Source organism: Trichoderma atroviride, chromosome 4 (genome assembly GCF_020647795.1).
Source record: "Trichoderma atroviride chromosome 4, complete sequence".
NCBI classification, from domain to species: domain Eukaryota; kingdom Fungi; phylum Ascomycota; class Sordariomycetes; order Hypocreales; family Hypocreaceae; genus Trichoderma; species Trichoderma atroviride.
This window is the reverse complement of record NC_089403.1, coordinates 589,367-607,000: the sequence shown is the minus strand read 5'-3', so window position 1 is coordinate 607,000 and position 17,634 is coordinate 589,367. Positions and strand designations below refer to the sequence as shown.

Sequence of the window (17,634 nt, the reverse complement as noted above, 5' to 3'; positions counted from 1 at the left end):
TACGTTGCAGCTTAGTTCACAAAATTATGACCTACGCAACGCTTCACAACCATCTGACTGGCTCCTTTGTATTTCTCATCTCGATTCTTCAAATGTATACCAATGGTATTCACGTTGGCAGCGTTGCTCATCTACCAAGCTTACATAAATAATAGTATATACTATTTTTCTTCAGTAACAAACATCTGACCGATATGCCTTCCCGTAATCTGTAGTGCCCGCCGTTTAGTTCTTACCGAGCAGCTCCAAGTAATGGCCCACAACCGACACCACTTGTTCCTCGAATCCCTTTGCCTTGAATCCAAAAACCTTCTCCGCCTTGGTACCATCCACCTGCGTTTTGAGCGTCACCAGCTTCTCAACAGTCTCAAAGCTGAATATACCTTCGGCAGCTGCCTGTGGAAAATGCTTCTTGATAATGTCGGCGGATTTTCGCCAGTCAAAGTGCTCGAGATGATGTGATCCGGCCAAAAAGTCCTGGTTGCCCTCCACTTTAGGATCCAGGGACAAGACGTGAAGTTTAGCAACGTCATCGACGTGGACGGGAGCACCTGCAATGGGGGTTGGTCGCGGTGTGCCGAGCAGCGGGCCCATTAGCATGTTGTTGGTGCCCTTGACAATCTGTTCGGCGGTCGTGACAGTCTCGTCGCGTCCGAGGACGAAGAGAGGGAAGATGTGAATGAGGTCAAAAGATGGCTTTCTCTCAGCGATAAACTCTTTTGCTTTGTTGAATGCTGCGGATTTGGATGCACCGTAGGCGTTAAAGAGGTTTTCAAATGGACCGTGAACTGTTGGGGTACGTGTTTCCTCTGCTCGAATTAGTAAAAGGAGCTAACAAGGCATTTTAGGCGCATAGGATTAGAAAATTCGGCTAGATGGCTCACCATTGATGTATTGACCTGAGCCAAGGACTTGTGGAGTGACGATAGAAAGGATAGACCCAGTAATGACAACTCTCTTAATACCGGTGGTCTTGGCTGCGGACTCCAGGATGCCCACAGTACCTTGAATAGCTGGTTGGATCAGGTAGCTCTCATAGTCAGCCCCGGGAGGAGTGTTGCTTGCTAATGGAGAAGCAACGTGCACAATGTATTCGACGCCCTTGACAGCTTCGTCATATGCTCCTACAACGGTGATATCCGGCACAATTACGCTGGTCAGCTCTGAAGAGTATGGTGCAACAGGCTTGAGTTTTGATACTCTGTCAAAGCCGGCTTGGTTTCGCACTGCAGCCCGGACTTTGTAGCCTGCTTCGAGGAGGAGAGTCAAAACTCGGAAGCCAATCATGCCAGTGCCGCCGGTAAGCTGTAAATGGTTAGTGATGAAGCTTTATCATGAACAGAATGCTTAATACTGACTAATACGAGTTCGCCCGCCATGGTGATTGTTGTGAACTGAATTACTTTATTAACTTGGGTATAATATGAATGGCAAAAGGTGAGTGTTGAAGAAAGGATGTTGATAAATATAATTATTTATGAGACACAAGTCAAAGAAAATTAGTTATGAGTTTTGCTATAGGAGCTGGAACTGGTCTTGATATTAGTGAAACTCTGTATATATAAATATAGTTGAAGGATTTATTTCAAAGCCAGTTGAGGCTAAAGAAACGCCACAACACTCGGAGCCTCGGACACGGCGGTGTTCGGTCGAATCCATCCTATGTTTCAATCCTTCAGTTGTAGTTCATCCAATGTTGTGTCTTGGAGTCAATAAATAAAGATTTGTAATACAAATTAGAATGAATCAACCATTCACGCACGCCATGATATCGCTATGTGCAAGCCCAGATTGCATTTCGGCCGCCTATGGAATTATTAGTGGGTGACCCAACGAAAGATCCAGCTGCTTTCCGAATGCGCATAAAGGTCTGCAGATGGTGCTATAATGGCGCACGTTAATTGGCGGGAAAGATCATTTTCCCGCAAAAAGCCGAAAAGTCCACCAACACTTGGCTAGTTTTGTGGAGAGTGCCTCGGTCTGAGAGAATGATTAGTATTGACTATTTCGATGTCTCCAGCCTTTGTTTATCCAATTAATAATATTTCTGCAGATGATATTGCAAGACATTAGCTTATTAATGTTCTTGAAGAGATGAATCGATATAGATCGTTTGACCGTCCGATTGTGAATTCGCACCAGTCTCCACTGCGCACAAAAGCCGACAGAGCTGGTGGCAACCGGAGTTGACATAGTACAAGTTCAGATAGAGGCTCTTTGGGCCTCTTACAATATCAGCAACGCTTTTGCTAATTTTTTTGCTTATCGATTTGTCTCAGACCAATACTGTCTGTTTCTTGAATAGCTGCTTGTAATCTTTGCTGCCGGCGACATAAAAGAGTAGAAAGACGTCATTGTGCAGTACAGGGCGCCTAACCATCCTCTTTAACATCCGACCAAATACAAAGATTGCTACATCGCATGCGAATTCGGAGCACCTTTTGCCTCTTTCGTGATTGTCCCTGATTATGGATGTGGCCTTTACAATTTCGGGCTGTATAAGACGGGATTTAGTGGACCGTGACTTCGAGTTCAAGCTCGAAGATGAACAGCTTTTTCTTTTTGCTTTTTATAACTAAAACCCGATGTTAACTTAATGACAAGGGTGAAGCTACCATATGGCCCGAAAACACTTTCATACGACGAGTCAGGAAGAGACGAACGATCGGGCAAATAAAGAGCGATTTCTTTGGAGCTGATGCCTCGAAATGCTCAGCTAAACGCTTTCAATTATGATAAGCTTCCCTATGATGGCAATGTTGAGAAGACGATGAACGCATTGCAACCTTAGGGGCCACGAGGATCAACTTCTTATCAAATTGAAGCAAAGATGGATGAAGAATTCCGTATCTTTCAAGTATTGCATTGAGCAATACTTAATTATATCTTAACTAATAGAGGTTCAGATAGGCCGCATTCGTGAATTTGTGCGATGAAGTGTATTAAAGCTGTTATGCTTCTTAGCCAGACTGCCAACAGCAAGGTGGTCTTAAATTCAGCCGCATGTGAGTACGATAGTATTTAATCTTTAGAATGAGATGAATGAAGAAGAAAATAAATTCGACGTTAATGTTCGCGACACAAGCGCTTTTAAGAGTACATTCAGCCGACGTAGAGTGCGGTTTCTTGCAACGCTTAATAATTCTACCGATGCTAGACGGCAGTATCGCCAAAACGTTTTACATATGAGCTATGTAAGCCAAACTATCGGCGAGCTTAGATGGCCACATTTAAGCTTCAAGACTGACGTAAATGTTCATTGTTTGCGCAAATGATTTTTTTTTTTTTTTTGGATTTTTTTTTTTTTTCATTGAACATCCATGCACTTGGCCGCCATGTTTGACGGATTCGACACATTCGCCATAACAACGCAGGCTGAGCCGCCTGTCTCAATCTTCGGCGTTAGAAGCGGCGATGCCTCGTCAGCGAAGCGCCCACCGTTACTACTCCTTCACGGCTTTCCCCAAAGCCACCATATATGGCACCAAGTTGCAATGCAATTAAGAGACAAATACAACATTGTCATTATCGACTTGCGGGGATATGGAAATTCGTCTAAACCGGAAGATGTATCGCAGTATGCAAAGAGTTTCATGGCTCGGGACTGTATAAAAGTGATGGATGAGCTTGACATCACTGGTCCATTCTTCATCTGCGCTCATGATCGCGGCGCAAGAGTGGCGCATAAGCTGTGTGTTGATTACCCGGATCGTGTGCGGAAGGCTATATTCCTCGATATATGTCCTACTCTTGCAATGTATACGGTGAAAAATCCGAACTTTGCAAAGATGTACTGGCACTGGTATTTTTTGATTCAACCATCGCCACTGCCTGAGACACTCATATCCGCAAGTTCTCGGCAGTTCGCGGAATTGTTCATGGGAGGACGGCAAGCGAGTGGACTTGCAATATTTGATAAAGAGAGTCTAGGTCACTACGTTTCTCATCTCGGAGATCCAGAGACGATACATTCAATGTGTCAAGACTATCGAGCGAGCGCTAACTTGGACCTGGACGAGGCACGAGAGGATATCAAGCTGGGGAGGTTGATCAAAAACCCGTTGAGGGTTTTATGGGCTAGGCATGGAGTGATTGGAAAGCATTTTCATGCGATCCAGGAGTGGAAGGCTGTAAGCGATGCTGAGGTTGATGGACATGATGTTGATTCTGGACATTATCTTCCGGAGAATGTGCCAGATGAGGTCGTATCTAACATTTTGGAGTTTTTACAATGAATCATCTGCCACTGTATGTTTATAGAGAAACTTTCACCGAAAATTGTATTTAGTCTTCGTTACAATTCCGATTATATGATGTTGCAACGAGTACATCTACGTAATTAAGCGCAGTTCCGAATGTCCCAATGAGTCTAGGGATGCACAGGGACATGGAGTATGAGGCACAATACTAGCTCTACGTAGGACGCAATCTAAGTACGGAGAACAAGTCATTATAATGTATATGGTGGTTTAAACCCCGTGGGCCATTTTTATTATTGTACAATTTGATGCTACAATGTTCCATTTTTTGACGTCTTGGCAGGTAGATGCCCGACTTGGCGAATTACTCAAATAGGAAGATTGACTTGGGTGAGCTTTCTAGCTACGTCATTTGGAGTTTGAGCTATTCATTGCCGCGCAATTGTGTGTAGAGAGCAGTACTGATAAATATGGCAGAAAATTCAGCCTCTACTTTAAATAGACAAACTATACAATCAACACTCGCGGCTGGCCTCTTTATATGCGCTCTTTGCGGTGCTTGGACGCTTCGGAGTACACAGTGATGTCTTATACCCCGCCAATCGCCGGCTGCTTTTGTATGCGAAACATGCGGCACAAAGAACAAGCGTACAAGTGCCTCTGTTGATCATTTGCTACGCACCTTAATTATCTCGCTTTCATCATTCCATCATATACGTGTTTCGAACTGTTCGACCTATTCTTTGAAGCATCTCTCACTACTGCAGCAAAACAAACATGGCGCCCAAGCCTCTCAAGATCGCAGTCATCCCAGGCGATGGCATCGGCAAGGAAGTGATGCCAGCAGGCGTGGCATGCTTGGAATCTCTCTCCAAAATTTACAATATTCCGATGCAATTTGAGTGGTTCGACTTTGCGAGCTGTGATTACTACCAGAAGCATGGCGACATGATGCCTGCCGACTGGAAGGAAAAGCTGCTTCAGTTCGACGCCATCTACTTTGGCGCCGTGGGCATGCCCGATATCGTGCCAGACGACGTCTCACTGTGGGGGAGCCTGATCAAGTTCCGTCGCGAATTTGATCAGTACATCAACCTTCGGCCATGCCGCTTGATGCCGGGAGTGCCATGCCCTTTAGCCAACCGCAAGCCGGGCGACATTGACTTTTGGATTGTGCGGGAGAACACCGAAGGAGAGTACAGCAGCATTGGAGGAAAGATGTTTGAGGGAACGGACCGCGAGGTTGTCATTCAAGAGACGGTGATGACGCGAACGGGGGTTGATCGCGTGCTTCGATATGCCTTTGATCTTGCACAAAGTCGGCCGCGCAAGAAGCTGACCAGCGCGACAAAGAGCAATGGAATCAGCATTACCATGCCTTACTGGGACTCTAGGGTACAGGATATGGCCACCAAGTACCCAGATGTCAGCGTCGACAAGTATCACATCGACATCTTGACGGCTCATTTTGTGCAACGGCCCAACATATTCGACGTGGTAGTCGGCAGCAATCTATTCGGCGACATTCTATCTGATCTGGGCCCAGCTTGCACAGGCACCATCGGAATTGCCCCATCGGCAAACATCAACCCCGATGGCAAATTCCCGAGTCTCTTTGAGCCCGTCCACGGCAGCGCTCCGGACATTGCTGGAAAGGGCGTCGCAAATCCGGTGGGCATGATTTGGGCCGGCCAGATGCTGTTGCAGCACTTTGGGCATAAAGAGGCTGCAGATGAGCTACTTCGGGCGATTGAGACTGTCATGGCTCGCGCCGAAGTAAATGTGCTTACGCCGGACGTTGGCGGTAAAGGGACGACGAATGGGTTTGGAGAGGCAATTCTGAATGAGATTTTGGCGAGGGCAAACGCTTCAAAGGCATAGATGTAGAAGATGCTTGCAGATTGGGCGCGCTGCTGGATTGTGTGCGACTTACATGTTGCCAATCATCCCTAGAGTGACGCTTGACTCCAGTTACTAGATGATTTTACATGCTCAATATTATGAGCATGTTCATGCTACAAGACTTGGGTCTTTGAGTATAAGAGCAATAAGGAATATACATCCCTTCCTTCTCTCTTCTTCCCATCGTCAACGCCGTGATGTAAGCAACGTGCAACTAAGCCACATCGACGCAACCCTGTAAGAGCCTCGAAAGCAAATTTGTCAGCCTCGTTCAAGTGCTGGATCCGCACTTTCTGCGGCAATATCACCCCCATGTGTCCGCAATATACCGCACCGATTAATCAACCCGAGGCCCATCCAATCGCCCATCCAGCGCGTCGCTATCCATCATGAGCCGCCGGTACGAAACTCTGGCGACTACTCCGGCGCCCTTTGCGTGCCTGGCCTGCCGGGATTCTAAGCGCCGATGCGATCGCTCCATTCCGCAGTGCAAAGGCTGCATCCAGTGAGCCTTTCCCCATCCCCCCTTGCATTGCAGTGTCCACAGACCACATGCACTATAGAGGACTGGTATTAATCAGTGACAATGCCCTGTCAGGAAACGAATTGTGTGCGACTATCCGTACCGCCGTAAGAAGCGAGAGCGAAAGCGACCATCCAACAATTCTGCAATCTCTCCCATTTCAGGTCTTCTCACAGACCGTTCTCCGGGTTCCGGCTCAGCGGAAAACTCTCAAGCAAGCCCGGGCTATTATGAAAGCCTCCATCTCGCGCCTTTGCATCCAACCGGTGCCAATTTCCTCACCGAGCGGTTCCTGGACCCTGAAGGCTTCCGCAGCGCCCAGCTGAAAGTGCCCGAGTTGGATGTGGATTACCTAATTACAAAGGATGTATCTGACTTTGTTGGCGATGTTGCAAACATCAAAGCCATATCGGACAAGTTCTTTGATTCTGTCCACGAGTGGATGCCGATTGTATCCAAGATCCAGTTTCTGGCCAACTTGGTCAGCTCCTTGACTCACAAGCGCGCCGAGCTCTTTTTCCTCATCCTCGCTATGAAACTGGTTTGCGAGCCAGGTTCAAGTTCAAGAACACCGCTTTATCAAGTAACGAAGCGGTTACAACATCAAATTGGAAATTCTGGAGTTTTATCTCTTCGAGTAGTTCAAGCGTCGGTCCTCATTATCATCTACGAACTGGGCAATGGTATATATCCATCGGCTTTTTTATCCATTGCTAGTGCTGCTCGATATGCAAGTGCGGTTGATCTCGACAAGTCGATTCTGTATCGCGAAATTAGCGGCATCTCATGGCCGGAGTTGGAGGAACGTCGTCGAGCTTGGTGGTCACTGCTTGTCCTGGATAGGTGCGTGTTATCCCTCCCTATATATCCCATGGAGAGATCCATCTACTATGCAAAGATACAAAGACACACACTAAACGGTGCTTTAGGTACCTGAACTTGTCCGATCCGAGTCGCCACCTGGTGACTCCTGACCCGCACATAGAGAATTGGCTTCCAGTTGATGATGCAACATTCAATGATGGGGTGAGTAACTTTGTGCAAAATGCCAATTACGAGTCATTGGTTTTAACATGAAACTCTAGACATCCCGGCCTGAAGATGCATTTACTTTGGCTTCGGCTAATGCTCTCAATCTCGGCCGATTTGCTCGCTTTGCGCAAGCTGCCCAATTACTCGGCCAGGTTTTACATCACGTTGCTGTAAAGTCCCCAGAGAGCGAAACCGCACAGTTGAGACGGACAATCTTCTCACTGGTTAATGTTTCCACCTTGGAAGCGGAATTCAGACGGCTAGAATTCTGCTCACAATCATCTGTGTGCTATTGGTAAGTGGGATCCATTACGTCAAATCCTGCACATACTGAAACATAACAGTGGAATACTTTTGCTCGATTGCTCTCAACGGGAAAGAGAGTTGAACTCTCCCATCATATCCCTCGACCACCTGTCTGTGGAGAGCAGCCTGATATCGCAGACAGTTTTGCAAATATCCTTGTACATCACGCAACTAACTGAACAAGAAATACATGCTCGCGCGTCTCCATTCCTCCTGCATATGATGTATAGGGTGGCCATGCTCTACTTGAAGGCTTCGAGAGCTAGTCCTAGCGAGTCTCTTACTGATAAGCTGCACCTTATCAAGCAAGGGCTTGAGATTCTCGGACGCCGATATCACGCCGCTCGTACGTGTCTGTATCCATCTTTTCTTCATTATATGCTAACCAAGTACACAGACTCATACATCTCTCTATTATCCCGGCAAGAAATAATGCAAGCCATGCAGTAAACATGAGGAATAAGGGCGTTCAAATCTTACACAATAGTCTTTTAACGTTTAGCGAGCGTTGTTATTGAAAACAGTATATAATAAACGTCTTTGACGTGACATCTCTACATATAACCTGCATCTTTTGCAATTCTATCCAAAATTTTATGGAGCTTCACAGCTTTCTCAAAATCCGAATAGCAATCCTTATCCAGCGCATAAGCTTCAAACAGTCTTGCCGTGTTGACACCGGGCGGAGCGACGTTCTTGATATGACTCGGCTCATCCTGTTCCCAAGCAATCGTTCGGGTTTCTCCGTCTTTTGAAATAACTCGCAGGGTTCTTGGATTAGAGCCAACTTGATACCCTCTACCACTCGTTGTAAGCTCCAACTCTCCCTCTGAGCCGGTAATGAGCCATCGCAAACTGTGCCCGTCAATCGGCTGCGGCGGTGTACGCGTGCTAATGCTGACCATCGCACCGCTTTCCAGCGCTCCTTGAACCAATATGTGGTCAGGGGCTGTTCTGCGTTTTTCTGGGTTGACTACTTCGCCGGTTTTGCCGCTGACTAGTTTCACCACTGGGTTTTGGACAGCGAATGTGGACTTGAGGCTCGCAAGCTCTCCAAGTACATAAGTGAAACCGCTCAAGACTGTCCACAGGTGCATGTCAGCATAACATAAATCGTAAATGCAATGAACAAACTTACAATGAGCAAAGAAGATGTGAAATTCGTTCCCGCCACTCTCAAAATCCAAATAATACTCAGCTTCGGCAGTCCAGGTATCTATCGGTCCAAAAGGAGAAGAAATTTGGACGTCAGAACTGGTGACTCTGCCAATTGCTCCACTCTCAACTAGTTGCTTGGCCTTTGCAATCCATGGATCTGCGCAAAGTTGAGTGCCAACTAAAGTCTTCAAGTTGGCTTCTTTTGCTAGCTGGAGCATCTCTTCTGCCTCTGCTGTACTAGCCCCCAGCGGCCATTCCACAAAGACCTGCTTCTTGGCTAACAAGGCCGGCTTGGCTGCAAGCAGGTGCTTCCCAACCTCAACTGACACGTCAACGAGTTCGACATTGGGGTCATTGGCCAAGTCCTCGGCACGGCCATAGGCCTTGACAGAGGCAGGCAGCTTGTGGAACTCGATTGACCGGCGAGCTGATTCAACAGATGAGTTGCACACAGCTACGATTTCGTAATGGGGAGAAGGATGGAGGGAGGCTAAGTGTGCTGACACTCCCCATTTTCCTTGGCCTAAGCCAGCAGGCTCAGAGGTGAGGCCAATGAGACCAACACGAATGGGAGACATTTGGTATGATATGAAGATCGAAGATGAAGACTTTGAAGGAGCACAGATGAAGAGAAAGGAGAGAAGAGTTAACGATGTCAGAAGCCTTTCAACTTATATTTGATTCATAGCTGTATCGGAATTCCACCTATCCTCAAGTCCGTGAGAATATACGAAGAAGTATCTTTTGAAGGATATCGTCACGGAGTTTACTGATTATCCACTACAGATAGGCAATTCACTAAGACCGTCGCGATATAGGTATGTTGACAAATCTTACTTACAAAACCACCAATACCGTCGCTTGGAGCCCCGAGACCCGCCACAACTCCGCCGAACGTAAGATCGCCGACCCATCGGAACTCCGTCTGCTAGCATGTTATGCTCCACCTGAATTCCGTATATTGTTATTGAAGACTCATCTTATTGAGTTGAGAATTAAAGATTAGAATTATTGGAAATTTTATCTGGCATGTCCCTTTCAGGAGCTGCTAACTTCTGATTTGTTGCTTGATGATACTTTCCTCGCTTAGACATGATCTTTAAACGTAGTGGTTCTCTAGGTTACGCTCTCCGATAGTTAGCCATAAGCACGTAGATACGTTACATGTCATTCCGAAGAAATATTTATCTGATACATCCATATATAATCTCTGAATTGTTTATCTTAGCCAACTTTTCGCCCTCTGCTTACCATCATTTACTAGAAAGAGCTAGTAGTATAAAGCGAAGTAGTAATAGGACTTGCGCAGCTCAGTCGAACCATATTTTGGACTGTGAACGATCAAGGTAGCCGTGTAAGAAGCACTAATTTAAAATACATGGCAAATGATGAGAAAAGCCGGCCTTTGAGGGGATGCAACACATATCCACAGTATTTCACTCGTTTCACGCTTGTTGAGGCTCTATCATACCAAATCAGCATATTGAACGTCAATGTGTAATAAAGCGCGTAGTGTTTACCGCACATACCGTTCGTAATCTACTAGAGCATTTACTTCTTCTTCTCAAACAGCTCTAGAATATCTCGGTTACCACACGCAGCAGCTGCATCAATTGCTGTTTGTTGAGCATCGTCTTCCATCATTGGATCAAGGCCCATCTCCAAAAGCTCCTGGAACCGCTCAACATCCCCTCTCGCAGCAGCGTGTAGCAGCCCTCTGCCTTTATTATCTCTCACAAAAAAGTCGCCTCCAAACCTTTCTAGCAAGGGTTTGACATATTGTCCAGTAGCACCATCTTCCTCATTCAAAATCCACATATCTTCGAAGGTCTTGGGATTGTCATAGAACGAGAATAATGCTGTTTCGCCACGAGCGTTGCGAGCGTTTATGTCGATGCCACGTTCAGCTAGAGACTCGAAGAGCGTACGTAAGCCTGCCATGGCAATACCTTTACCTAGTATGTGTAGCATGGTGTCTCCCCTCTTGCTGATAATCATAGGATCTGCTCCGGCTTCCAGTAAAATTTCTGCTTCACTAGTATCATTTCTATCACTTCTGTCCACGGCGCGGATCATGGCATGGTGTAAGGGAGTTTCACCATTACAATTTCCTTGATTCAACAATTCGGGAGCATTTTGTAAGGTATAAGCCAAAAATTTCGCGAATACCCGGTGCTCAATCTTTTTTTCGCCAACAAGCATGTAATGTAAAACATTGTGGCCAAAGTTATCTTGGGCTGTCAAGTCCGAGCCCAGAGACAGCAGTTGTTGAAAAGAATGAACGCGCTCTTCGGGCATGTGATTCACATCTTCGACATGTGACCCGATGATGTGGTCTGGGCCTTTGCTACTTTCGCATACCATATGAAGAAGAGTGCGTCCTTTCGCATCCCGATGGTGGACATCCAAGCTGGGGAACTGAAGAAATGTATCCGCTATATAGCCATTCAAGAGCACTTCATGCAGAAGAGTACACTCCACATAGCCCTCCGGTACTTGTACGGAAGTATCGATTGCCGCTGGGAAATCCGACCTTTTTTCCACGTGTATAACAGGCTTCAAAAACTTTGCAAACGGATCGGCACCATGGTCTAGTAACACTTGAACGACTTCCATTGCTTCTGAAGCATCCCGATAGCTTTTGTCTGACGGACTATAATGCGGCCGTAGTTTGCTGGCGGCATAATAGAGCGGAAATTCTTCATGAGGCTCTATGGGATTATTCTGAGACCCCTCATCTGTCTCGAGCGGTAGCTTATCTCGACGTGTATTTGGATCCAGGCCTCCGGATAAAAGTGCGCGAAGCACTTCAGCATTGCGAGAGTCAATTGCAGCAAAGATGGAATCTACCATCACAGTTGCGCCGTGTTCGATAAGAAATTTAATCATATCAGCGTTGTGTCGTGCATATGCGAGACAACTCTGACCTTTGCTATCAACTGCGTTGACATCGGCCCCTCTTTGAATCAATATCTTGGCTGCGTCCCAATTGTAAGGACCAGGAACTTTGGCGTCTCCTTGAAGAGCCATATGCAATGGCGTCTGACCCTTTTCATCACGCATGCTAATATCGGCACCCATATCAAGCAGGTATGGCAGTGCTTGGTGGACATGCCACCAGTGATTTCCTCGCACGACGTGAAATAGAGCACATTCGCCCAAAGAGTCGCTTTCGGCGATGTCCACTGCGAATTTTTCAACTAGTAGCCTCACAATGCCCATGTTAGGCGACGCTCGCTGAACTGCAACAAGGATAAAAGGCGTGAGTTGAGAAGTTGTGTCGTCCCTCTTTGCGTGCCATAGTCCAGGTCGTGTTGAGTCTCCGAAAGCATGCCAGTCACCCTTGCTTAACACCAGCTCCGCTTCACGGGACGCTATGCTTTCAAAGAGTGATACCAAGCCAAGGCGTATGAGATGATATAAATTACAGTGTTCATCTTCCGTGGAAATTGGGAGGAAGCTGACCCCTAACTGAGAAATTTCTTCGATAAGGTGGTACTCCCTCTGCGCCAAACACCAAGTGAGGACTTTTGATGATATTGTCTCGTATTCGCCCTGACTCTTGACAATATGGGATTTCAATAGTCTCAAAGCTTGCACTGAACCCTGTTTTCGATATTGGTGCATAGTTTCAGTTAACCTTGCGAGGTCATCCTCGTATCTGTCAGTCTCTAAGCTGGGGGACTTTTTCCTCAGAACACGTATCAAACAACCAGCCGTGTAGTATTTGTTCTGATTGATGGCTCTTTTAATAATGCTACCATGGTAGCTTTCTCTGCCACTCTCGATGAGAGAGGGATCAGCTCCAGAGTTGGTGAGCATATCCATTATTTCTTCAAGCCTTGCTGTGTCGTCTAACCGTAAATCAAGAGCTTCTTGGTGAGATGAGCTAGGCTCGGCGCCAAGAAACAGTTCGGAAGACTTCCAACGATGCATCTGGCTTATTTTCCGAATGCTCCGTGCTGATTGGCGTTGATTCTGGATATGAATCTCTTCTTCAAACTCAAGACAAGCTTCAAAGATGTTGCCCATTTTAACATCAGCTCCAGCATCAAGAAGAAGTGTAACAGTTTCTGGTCTTCCCGACATAACTGCGTAGAACAGTGGCGTGAAAACTTTGTCACCATCAAGCATTTGAGCATTTACTCCCACTGCTGCCTCTGATTCCGTAGCCTTCTTGTCCAAAGCGATGCCTTCAACCTCTCCTGGCGGTATCAAAGTTGGTGCTTTATTTTGACGGTTCTGCATTGCACTCAGAAGTAGACCGACTATATTACTCTGCCTGCTTAGTGCAGCGAGATGGAGTGGTGTCAGCCCTTCATGAGTGTAAACCAGAGGATTTGCACCAGCGTCAAGGAGCTGCTTTGAGAATGTCTCGCTTCGAGTAACAGCTATATGGAGAGGTGTAACCCCATCGTTATCGGGGACATCAAGATTTTTGACTCGCGACATGACAAAACTCAGTGGCATGACTTCACTTTGAGTAGGCACTTCCGGAATAACGCCTTGAGGGACTGTGCTTGTGCACAAAATATGCAGCGGCGTGCGTCCAGCATGATTTTTCTGCTCTAGATTTAAGCCGATGTTAATGAGTTTTTTCCACAGCGAAATCAGTTTATAGCCCCCTGTGTAGGAGCTGTGGATGTCGTAACGCATAGCAAGTGTATGGAGTAGGTTATTTCCCTTGTAGTCGACAGCCTTGACGTCAAGATTTAAGTTGATCAAGAAATCGAGCCTATTTTTATTGAGCTGTTTCGGCCCTCCGTACGGTTCCGCAGTTGTATAAAGCATGATTGCCCTATGAAGAGCCGTTTGGCCTCGGTAGTTGCGCTGAGACGGTGAAAGCCCTTGGTCGAGTAGATATATAAACTCTTTGTGTGACTCTTCCCCGAATATGTCGGTACGGTGGGCGAGAAGGCGAAAAAGAAGATTATTCCCATCTCTGTCCACTTCATGAATATCAGCACCAGCGTCTTGAAATAACTCGATAACTTCAGTAAACGCCAAGTTGGCGTTGTGAAGGCAGAGCAGAGGGGTTAGCCCTTCGTGGTTCTTTGCATTTGGATTTGCGCCCTTTTCAAGCAACATTTTGAGAACATCAATGTCTGTCATATAGTGTTGCATGAAAACATGTAGCGGGCTGTTGCCTTCTTTGTCTGTAATGTTGCAGTTTGGTCCATATCCCAGGAATTTCTTCACAATGTCCTTGATATACAACCCCAACAGAGAGTGAAGAGGTGTCGCTCCATCTGTTTGCACCGCATTAATATTTGCATGCCCTTCCTCAATTAGCAAGACCATCGAATCGAGTGACGAATTTCTATGGTTAGACATGATGTGAAGAGGTGTTTGGCCAAATTGATTGACAGCATTTGCATCGGCCCCAGCCTCAAGTAGTAACCGCACAAGAACTGGAGACCCGGTTGCGATATGCAAAAGAGTTTCACCTATTCTATTTCGAAAGCTGATATCAACTCCAGCCTCTCTCAATAGTGTAAATATTGCTCGTTGCTGTTCTTTATAATCTTTGACGCCATAAATAACGTGTGTATGGCCACATAGAGCATAAAGGCAATTCAGTTCTGTGGAATTATCCTCTTCATATGTCCGATGAAGAGCCCCATCACTTCCAGCAGTGTAATGGATGGAAGGGAGTGCGCCAGCCTGCAAAAGGATTGCCACCACCGCGGTGTGTAATTCCCTGCAAGCTATATATAACGCCGTTTTGCCTTCGACAACTGCATTGACATCTACTCCCGGATGCTGGAGAAGCCTCGAAACGACTGCTGATGATCCCTTTTCCACTGCCCACGTCAATGCTCGATGCACAAGATTAATATTTTCTCCAATAAATGGCAGAAACGCTTCTACTGCCTCTAAATGACCACCGCAGGCAAACATTAACGGCGTCACCCCAGTTTCTGAATAGTAAAAGGACACAAGCCATTTGTTATCAATAATTTTTGGTGTTAGAGGATCGACGCCGGCCTTTAATAATGCCGTTACAGCCGCGGAGTGGTTGCTGTGAGCTGCCCTATGCAGAGGTTTTATTCCGGTGACGTTATCTGGCACATCTGGATCCGCGCCGGCGTCCACCAAGATGGAAATGACTTTTGCGTGTCCTTCCACAGCAGCCCACCAGCTACGAATTTTGAGAATGTTAGAATCATCGGCTGAAACGAGATGGGTAGAGAGACTTACACTGGTGTCCTATCGTAAAAATCGCGCACATTTGGGTCAAAACTGGCCAATAGCTCTTTGGTATATGATATCAGACCTGTTTTAGCAGCAACGTGGAGCTGCGTAACTTTTTTGGCTCCTAAGCCTCTGCCGGGCCACCTCATCTGAAGCCATCCCGCCAAGTTATTCCCCTGCTCGAACAGCTGATGAAGCCTGGCGTTGATTTCGGTTTGGTCTTGGCCAGCAGCCTCTGACTTTACGATATGCAGGTGCCAATTGTTGACTGCATACTCAAACAGCGGATATTTAAGCCTCAACTGGATTTCTTCGTCGGATACTTTGCTTGTGCCTGTTCCTGGTCCATATTTGCTGACAAGCCCCCAGTCTCTCCAGTACATATGCGAAGGATCGTCACGGGTGTCGATTATAACCATGTCTAGGCACCCAGATTGTAGATAGAGGAGACATTGAAGCGCAAGCTGAGCATGTGTCGATCCCGGTTCTAGCACGGGGTATCCTGCAGGATGACTCTCATCTGATCGGGTATTTCCTTTAAGATACTCAGTAAAGGAGTGGTGAATCACTGAGATTGTCTCATCTGGCAGGATTTCCAAGAGTGGCCCACAGGCAGCCCTAATAAGCTCTTTGGTGGCTTTTATATCTCGCACGGCACCGTCAGGACGGCTGACCCTAATCATTTCAGCAAGTTCAAGCAGCCGCAGTGGACGAGTGGCGTGGGTGACGGCTTGTAAGATGAGATGCTGGATAACCTCTGGCACCCCGGACCTTGTGGCATGCTCATTCAGTAGATTGGTATACAAGCTGTTCAAGTCTGATGGAAGCTTCGAAAGCACTGTAGCGATATTTGCGCCTGGCTCGATGAAAGCATCCATAGCCAGCTTAGCGTAGAGAAAGAGGCCATTTGCACGACCTGGCACGGCATTTGCAATAGTATCCCACTCGGTTTTTGGGATAGCAGACTTTGCTAACACGAAGTGCACATATGTTGAGATATCCATATCCACCAAGGTTTCTTGCAACCGAATTTGGAGGCCGTGAACCGTTCTCAGAGGCACTTCGACACTGGGAACTGGGCGGCTGGTGATCAACACTTTGACTGTCTTTGGCCGCCAGAGGCCCAGCTTTCCAAGCGTTTGTATAAATTCTTCATGGCCTCGATCTATTTCATCGAGTGCATCAGCGACACAAAAGACCTTGTCAGGCAAGCTGGCAAAGGCTAGGCGCAAGTGCTTCCATAAATCTTCCATCGATATACTCTCAAGAGACCGACCCGCTTCTACATAAGCCTTGAGCTGTTTCTGCAGAGGCGGACTGTAACTTAGTATTTGGTCAAACCAATCTCGCAAGAGAGCTCGGGGCTCATGATTCGCATCAATGATTTGGCGGAAGAAGAAGAATAACACTGGAGACGTTGGATTTGATTGGGCAAGGTCATGGATCAATTTTGCTGCCATGACCGATTTGCCCGATCCTGGGATCCCCTTGATCCAGAGCAGCCCATGCTCATCACTTTGCAGCCATTTCTGATACGCATCACTCGAGGTGAGCCAGGCCCCTGTACCAGCAACATGGGAGGATATGTGCTTGCGGTATTCTCCTCCAGCGATATCGTATGCAGTTGGCTGCAGCCAATCTCGGATCTTCTCTATGACATTGGGAAGCTCCGGTAGTATTTGTTCGGGGTTGTAGTCGCTGATATCGTCGCGACCGACTAAAACAACATCGATATCCTCATCACTGACCCTACTTTCACGGCCACTTGTTTGGTTTGGTATCATAGTGCTGGGACCGCGGAGATGTTTAGAGCTCCGGTGCTAGTGAATTGGTGATGGAGTTGAGCTTCAAAGAGAGTGAGAAACTAGGCTATGCTAAAGATTAAATTATAAGATATAGATTCTAGTATCCTACTGCGGGGTAGGTGACGCTGGTTGACCACTTTTTGAGGCTCAAGTCACGACCGAAATGTAAGACTTGCATTGAGTCAGAGACGAAACAACTGCCTAAACCTGATCCACTCCAATAGCTTATCTAGACCATTTCCAGCGAACGTCCCCTGATGATTGGTCGCTCTAATGCTTGATGCTGACGTTATTTACTGTCAGAGTCAAATGCTCGTATGCAAATATAGATCTAGCGCCAAGACTTGGGCGCAGATGTCCTGTGTTGAATATCATTTTTGGCTTCATAGAAGAATTCATCATTTCATTCGTTACATGTAAACGTTAGATAGCTCCTAGTTGTCGAAGAGCATCTGTATTGCCCTTGGCTAGCGCTGCGGCTTAGCAACCAATGATTACGCCAGTAGAGCACGAA

At 46.7% G+C, this 17,634-nt stretch overlaps 7 protein-coding genes across 7 annotated transcripts; 3 read left to right on the top strand and 4 right to left on the bottom strand.

Moving 5' to 3' along the window:
• Window positions 1-104: 104 nt before the first annotated feature.
• Window positions 105-1,795, bottom strand: TrAtP1_007429 (uncharacterized protein). The gene is made up of 3 exons (XM_014093049.2): window positions 1,359-1,795; window positions 885-1,305; window positions 105-809 (listed from the first exon to the last, which is right to left on the bottom strand). Exons 1-3 carry the CDS (start codon window positions 1,377-1,379, stop codon window positions 226-228), a joined length of 1,026 nt encoding a protein of 341 aa, XP_013948524.1. The 5' UTR covers window positions 1,380-1,795; the 3' UTR covers window positions 105-225.
• A 1,525-nt stretch (window positions 1,796-3,320) lies between these two features.
• Window positions 3,321-4,235, top strand: TrAtP1_007428 (uncharacterized protein; the record flags this gene model as incomplete). The annotated part of the gene is made up of 1 exon (XM_014093048.2): window positions 3,321-4,235. One exon carries the CDS (start codon window positions 3,321-3,323, stop codon window positions 4,233-4,235), a length of 915 nt encoding a protein of 304 aa, XP_013948523.2.
• A 741-nt stretch (window positions 4,236-4,976) lies between these two features.
• On the top strand, window positions 4,977-6,080 carry TrAtP1_007427 (uncharacterized protein; the record flags this gene model as incomplete). The annotated part of the gene is made up of 1 exon (XM_014093047.2): window positions 4,977-6,080. The coding sequence occupies one exon, from the start codon at window positions 4,977-4,979 to the stop codon at window positions 6,078-6,080; it is 1,104 nt and encodes a 367-aa protein (XP_013948522.2).
• Window positions 6,081-6,369: 289 nt separating this feature from the next.
• TrAtP1_007426 (uncharacterized protein) lies at window positions 6,370-9,891 on the top strand. The gene is made up of 7 exons (XM_014093046.2): window positions 6,370-6,606; window positions 6,700-7,467; window positions 7,554-7,650; window positions 7,710-7,951; window positions 8,001-8,308; window positions 8,360-8,772; window positions 8,883-9,891. Exons 1-6 carry the CDS (start codon window positions 6,491-6,493, stop codon window positions 8,410-8,412), a joined length of 1,584 nt encoding a protein of 527 aa, XP_013948521.2. The 5' UTR covers window positions 6,370-6,490; the 3' UTR covers window positions 8,413-8,772; window positions 8,883-9,891.
• TrAtP1_007425 (uncharacterized protein) lies at window positions 8,517-9,698 on the bottom strand (the record flags this gene model as incomplete). The annotated part of the gene is made up of 2 exons (XM_066113521.1): window positions 8,517-9,043; window positions 9,101-9,698. The coding sequence occupies 2 exons, from the start codon at window positions 9,696-9,698 to the stop codon at window positions 8,517-8,519; spliced, it is 1,125 nt and encodes a 374-aa protein (XP_065969607.1).
• A 456-nt stretch (window positions 9,892-10,347) lies between the features above and the next one.
• Window positions 10,348-15,059, bottom strand: TrAtP1_007424 (uncharacterized protein). Its single transcript, XM_066113520.1, has 2 exons — window positions 10,650-15,059; window positions 10,348-10,582 (listed from the first exon to the last, which is right to left on the bottom strand). The coding sequence occupies exon 1, from the start codon at window positions 15,019-15,021 to the stop codon at window positions 10,672-10,674; it is 4,350 nt and encodes a 1,449-aa protein (XP_065969606.1). The 5' UTR covers window positions 15,022-15,059; the 3' UTR covers window positions 10,348-10,582; window positions 10,650-10,671.
• TrAtP1_007423 (uncharacterized protein) lies at window positions 14,871-17,240 on the bottom strand (the record flags this gene model as incomplete). Its single annotated transcript, XM_066113519.1, has 3 exons — window positions 15,322-17,240; window positions 14,992-15,262; window positions 14,871-14,924 (listed from the first exon to the last, which is right to left on the bottom strand). The coding sequence occupies exons 1-3, from the start codon at window positions 17,097-17,099 to the stop codon at window positions 14,871-14,873; spliced, it is 2,103 nt and encodes a 700-aa protein (XP_065969605.1). The 5' UTR covers window positions 17,100-17,240.
• Between the last annotated feature and the right edge of the window lie 394 nt (window positions 17,241-17,634).